At 45.2% G+C, this 5,316-nt stretch overlaps 2 protein-coding genes across 2 annotated transcripts; both read right to left on the reverse strand.

Annotated features, from left to right (window-relative positions):
• Positions 1 to 342: 342 nt before the first annotated feature.
• Positions 343 to 2,474, reverse strand: LOC147419252 (uncharacterized). The gene is made up of 3 exons (XM_086505591.1): positions 2,256 to 2,474; positions 1,972 to 2,167; positions 343 to 1,842 (listed from the first exon to the last, which is right to left on the reverse strand). Exons 1-3 carry the CDS (start codon positions 2,322 to 2,324, stop codon positions 545 to 547), a joined length of 1,563 nt encoding a protein of 520 aa, XP_086361717.1. The 5' UTR covers positions 2,325 to 2,474; the 3' UTR covers positions 343 to 544.
• A 563-nt stretch (positions 2,475 to 3,037) lies between these two features.
• Positions 3,038 to 4,022, reverse strand: LOC147419253 (uncharacterized). The gene is made up of 2 exons (XM_086505592.1): positions 3,880 to 4,022; positions 3,038 to 3,697 (listed from the first exon to the last, which is right to left on the reverse strand). Exons 1-2 carry the CDS (start codon positions 3,976 to 3,978, stop codon positions 3,347 to 3,349), a joined length of 450 nt encoding a protein of 149 aa, XP_086361718.1. The 5' UTR covers positions 3,979 to 4,022; the 3' UTR covers positions 3,038 to 3,346.
• Between the last annotated feature and the right edge of the window lie 1,294 nt (positions 4,023 to 5,316).

Below are 5,316 nucleotides of genomic sequence, written 5' to 3' on the forward strand. Positions count from 1 at the left end.
TCAACCAATAAAGAAATACTACTAAGGCACTCCTTCGAGGGCCATTACTTTTGAAGGAGGAACTATGCCTTCTCGTGTCTTGAGTAAAATTGTTCTCTTGCAAATTTAGTTCTATATATTTATCGTGTTCCAATTTGAGGATTGTTTTTTGGTGTTTTAACGCCTTATCAAAAGACCATCTGGTTTCATTCCTTGAGTTTGAGAGAGAGAGAGAGAGAGAGAGAGACAGAGATGTATTTATTTAATTGGAGGGAGGTAGGCCTACTGATTTCATCACTTGTTCTTCTAGAATTGAAACTCTAGTGAGTACGGATAGGAACTCCTTAAGTTAAAGTAGAGAAAGAAACTCTATATATCTGGCAGTGCCATCGTCCAAGGACGTCTTGTTTTATTCATGGAGAGGTACAAAAACACACACACACACACACACACCCACACTCATCTTGCTCATGTCTCAGCAACATTGGGGCTAGGCCCTACATCATTTGAAGTTTGAAACCTCGACTTCGAAGTGCTTAATTACTATTTAAGAAATCTAAGATGTCTATTCAGTTGTGTTTTCAGCCTCACGGCGGTTACTTATTTTCCTGATAGCAGTGAGATAGAAAGTGATGGAGATCTGGGTGGTGCTGTCGAGGGCGTTAGCTGAGGGAAAGGAGAGGCCTTTGTTTTCAGAGGCAGAGGGAGAGAGGCGAAGCCGCCAGTGAGTAAAGGGCGTCATACGCAGGAATCTACCATCCTCTTGCTCTGAGGGCTTATTGCTGACAGTGGTTGCCCCAGTCTGAAGGATATAGGCATACTGATACTGTAGAGGCGTGGCTGCCTCGTAATTTAGGTATGCTCCCTCAAGACGGTCGTGGAAGACTCGCGAGGGCTGCAACAGGAAGTAGACCTCGCCTGTGCTGGTGGTTGGCATGTGATTTCCAGTAAAATTGATCTCCAGATAGACAATGCGCACCCGCGACCAGTTGGACGGGAAGGTGGAGTCATCATCCACTGCTATGTTGAAGTTCCAATCCTGTCCCGAGAGGAGCAAGTGCACCGGCACATCGCTCAACACGTAGGTTCTTGTGAAATCTGTAGAAAACCCGAGCTGCTCAAGCGCCAACACCGCATTGTGTTCATTTTCCACCAGCGTACTCCTCACACGATCCATGGTCGGCCACCCCGTGAATGGCTTCGGTTGCAAGAGATAGTGATATTGCAGTGCCCCGTTTTGTACCGTTAGCATTTTCAACAAGCCCACCACAAGGCGAGTGGTGCGCATGTCCAGCTGTGTCGCCATCTCTAGGTAGTTGGTCAGGTTGGCTGGCGTAATACTCTGTAAACATTTGGCTTGCGCTTCTGCGATCTCTTGCTGCTTGCCATGCACAAAGAGATCATATTCCAGCTGCCCGATGTATGTTGCCGTTGTGGAAATCTCCCTACAAACGGCAGCCACATTTTTGCACTTGGCCTTCCACACCGGCACCTCGGAGACCTCCGTTGGCATCTGCTCAGCCACTAGCTCTACCTCGTTCTCGAATATGTCCCAATCTGCTGTGCTTGGCATCTCAGGCATCTCCGGGGCTTCCACCATGCTATTCAGATCGTCGATGGCTGCCAATAGCTTTTTGATTGCGCTTAAAATCGCAGCCAGTTCCTCTATCCCTTGCAGGATTTCCATCACCTTCTCTAGCTTTTTTGCAAGTTGGCTCACCGTCCCCACTGCATCTGCTGCTGCCGCTACAGCTCCCCCCGCGGTTGCTCCACCAGTGGCAATTGCTACTCCCACCGCTAGAATACCTGTTATTACCGCAAAGAATGCCTTGGCAACCTGTTCATCCTTGTATTTCTGGATACCTACACATGCAGCACGTGACATAAAATTCAGTCTTACAATGTTTGTCAAAATTGTGACCATAAAAGGAGCACCTAGACCTTTAATTGCAACTTAATTAGAGGTTGGGTATGCAGAAGTTGGGTGTATACCAGCATCCATGTCCTCTTTAGCTTGATTCATATCTTTCATCTGCTGCTCGAGTTGAGTATTTAAAGCATCCATTTTTTGAGAAGCACTATCCATCTCTTGTTTCTTACGATCCACAATCATCGACTCCAATCCTGCGACGTCTTTCTCCTTTGCAGCAAAAGCCTTGTTTTGCTCTAGCAAATAGCTTGCCGTGATCTGTTCAAAATATAATCATTCTAATCAGTGCAAGCTCACGTTGACGAACTAGCTCAATCGGAGTTAAAGACAACTTTTTACAGATCACCTGATTTTGCTGAATAAAGCGGATAACTTGTAGGTATTCACTGTTAAAGGTTTCTACCACCGTAGCCATTTGGGCAATGAGTTTCTCGTACCCAGTATATTCAAGACGCGGCACTACTAAACTTTTGCTTCCATCTGTTGGTAGCTTGAGAAGCGATTGTGCTCGGCCTAGTAATGAAAGCACCTCGTCAGCTCCCTGTATGGTTGTTTTACCCACCACCTGCAAATGTTCCCTAGCTAGGTTATTATAAGCAGAGTCTACTTAATTTGTAGAAACAAAGTAGTGCCTCCTAATTTTCATGCAACGTGTTATAGCATCCAAAAACTACTTATGCATTTAAACAGAAAATATGGTCGAGTGGGAGTGTTCATATGTGTATATTTATTAACTCATACCGGAAGGGTTCAACGGTTGGCCCACTCTACATGCGCAAGTGCAGCTGTAACAGCATCTGGCAAATCTGTTCGATAGTTGAGAATCATTTCCGTAATAAGTAAGGTAGATTGTAAGCCCGTCAAGATGTTGGATTCTGCCAGCTCCTCAACTGAAGGCACCCCAAGTTGCAAATCCACGTAGGCTGACCATTGTATTCCATTGATGTTCACAAACCAATCTTCGCTGTCCATCAGTTCCACGTTTTCTTGAGCAGCAATGCTTAAATCAATGTCTGTAGGCGCAGCTACACCAGTACCAGCAGTATAGGAGAACTGTCGCCCAAAATATACTGTAGTGGAAGAGCTTGTTCTCTGATATTTCACCTGCAGAGGCATTGAATTGGGGATTAGGGGATTGATGGCAATGGCCCCTACCCGAAACCTTGCCTAGCAGCTAGGTATGTAATGGGTCTTCTCTCCAAATGCTTACGCAAATAAGGTTAAGTGTGAGCACATAGCAATGATGGGGGGCAGCCGCATTCTCTAATCAGCAATATGAGGCACCAAAACCATTCTCCAATTATAAATATGAAATCTCCTTTAGTCTATCATTTATAATAGTGGCAAATTACGCAAAAATATATTGCAAAGACAAGTGATCAATTTGTCAATGGATTACCAGCTGTAAGTTTAGCGGATTAGCTAGCTAGCGCACTCTTAGCCTTGTAAACTAACTGTAGTGATGCTTACCTTGAGAAGGATGGTGCCACTATTACCACTCGAGGAGGAGACAATATTTTCTGCGTAGATCGCACATCGAGGAATGCTCTGTTGATTGGTATTGTTCACTACTTGCCAATCCAGAGTAAGGTCGATCTCGTTGTTCGTTTTGACATCCAAGATGCGACATGCTATGAGAATTTGGGTGGACCCTGGCAAAGTAAAGGTGTTCTTCTGGATTTCCACCACATCCGCAAACACGATGAGTTGCTTGACGTTGCTAGAGCCCACTAACTCCTCCACAGATAATGTGTCTAACCGAACAAACATTTTGTGGCACGCCATCACCTGCAATTAATGGACGCATGCTTACAAAATTAGACACCCTCCATATCCTCAAACTTACGAATCCATTGTTATTGTTATAATTATAATAATGCAGAAGCTAATGAAAAAACATGCACTTAGCTGATTCTCAAGCTTGCGGTGATCGTATCTACATTTATAAACCGCGGGATTGAGAAGCTAACCTCGGAGCAAGTGATCTTGCCAGTATCCACCACCCTCGCTATCTCATTCACATTCTGGTAGATGGACTCGTAATCAACAGCAGCAGCTACGATCAGCATTGCGAGAATACACGTCGTGAGTTTTTTTTTTCTCAATTACACTAAGAGCAAACCATAGTCTAATTAAGCACACGTACCCATAATGCAGATGGAGATTGAACTCGCTGAAAGTTCGTATAACACTTCCTGATCGAGGGATTCTTGAGCAGTTGATTTATATATAGGTACATACATGCAGCCAGCTAGGACACGCGTGGATGAGGCTCGTGGGACCCCATGCTTGCATGACCTCAATAGGCGTGCACCCAAAGATTCCAAATGATGCCGCTCTCAGCGATCGCAAGATGCACTGCGATGTCGACTAATCCGGCCGCCCGATGCCCCACCTGACACTGACATCATGTTTGGACTCTGCCCAAGCTGAGGTCCAAGTGGAAATTAATTGGAATCAGCCATGTGACGACGATGTGTCTTATCACTTTTATTTAGTTCTATTCAATTGCAAAATAGTTGGATGAGTAGGCATAGACATTGACTTGGAACCTAATGGTACTACATTAGGGTAAGCAGAGACATTGGGTTGGACCCAATTTACTCGCTCCTAGGCATAGACATTGACTTGGAACCTAATGGTACTACATTAGGGTATAAGCACACACATTGGGTTGGACCCAATTTACTCGCTCCTACTTCTACTGGCTCGTTCCATTTTATCATACAGAATCTGGCAAGATACCATTATCTCAAGGCCTTCCTATGGAGTAGGAATCCCTATATAAAAAATAGCAAGCTCGTGGGATTTGATCGTAGGCAGCAAGAAGATTGAACTAAAGCTGTGACAATCTACACCATGTTGACGAGCCATAGATGCTGCCCAGGACCCTCTCATTTTTAGAGAACGCAGGACCCCTGGAATGGCAATGACCTGCATCACCACTGCATAACCTGCTCCGTGACTTGCACGCATGCTCCTTCCAGCCCACCTGCTCACCTTGGTTGCTCCACCTCGCACGCCAGATACCATTATCTCAAGGCCTTCCTATGGAGTAGGACTCCCTACAAAAAATAGCGATCTCGTGGGATTTGATTGTAGGTAGCAAGAAGATTGAACAAAAGCTGCTGACGAGCCGTGGGTGCTGTCCGAGACCGTTGTGAAGGATTGGGAGGCTGGCCTCTACAACACCTCAAACCAACACCAAGAAAAGAGGATGAAGAGTATATCTCTCTCAAGATAATATGGGCTGATCTTCTCTCACGAATTTTGACAGCCTCACTCGCACTCAGCCCCGACTAGCTTCAACTAGCTTCCCTCTACACCGCTACAACTCCCACTATACTTGGATGCATCAAAGGAAGCAAGGGAACCAAGAAAACCAAAGTAAAAAAGTAAATAAAAAC

This window comes from Adiantum capillus-veneris, chromosome 29, assembly GCF_014529385.1.
Source record: "Adiantum capillus-veneris isolate H3 chromosome 29, ASM1452938v2, whole genome shotgun sequence".
NCBI classification, from domain to species: domain Eukaryota; kingdom Viridiplantae; phylum Streptophyta; class Polypodiopsida; order Polypodiales; family Pteridaceae; genus Adiantum; species Adiantum capillus-veneris.

What these genes read in the sequence shown, in the direction of transcription:
- LOC147419252 (XM_086505591.1), bottom strand. Translation starts at nt 2,324, where the DNA reads ATGGCTACGGTGGTAGAAACCTTTAACAGTGAATACCTACAAGTTATC. An exon ending in GCTTTATTCAGCAAAATCAG is followed by an intron (nt 2,168 to 2,255) that starts GTGATCTGTAAA and finishes TATTTTGAACAG; the next exon opens with ATCACGGCAAGCTATTTGCT. An exon ending in TAAAGAGGACATGGATGCTG is followed by an intron (nt 1,843 to 1,971) that starts GTATACACCCAA and finishes CTGCATGTGTAG; the next exon opens with GTATCCAGAAATACAAGGAT.
- LOC147419253 (XM_086505592.1), bottom strand. Translation starts at nt 3,978, where the DNA reads ATGCTGATCGTAGCTGCTGCTGTTGATTACGAGTCCATCTACCAGAAT. An exon ending in GCAAGATCACTTGCTCCGAG is followed by an intron (nt 3,698 to 3,879) that starts GTTAGCTTCTCA and finishes CATTAATTGCAG; the next exon opens with GTGATGGCGTGCCACAAAAT.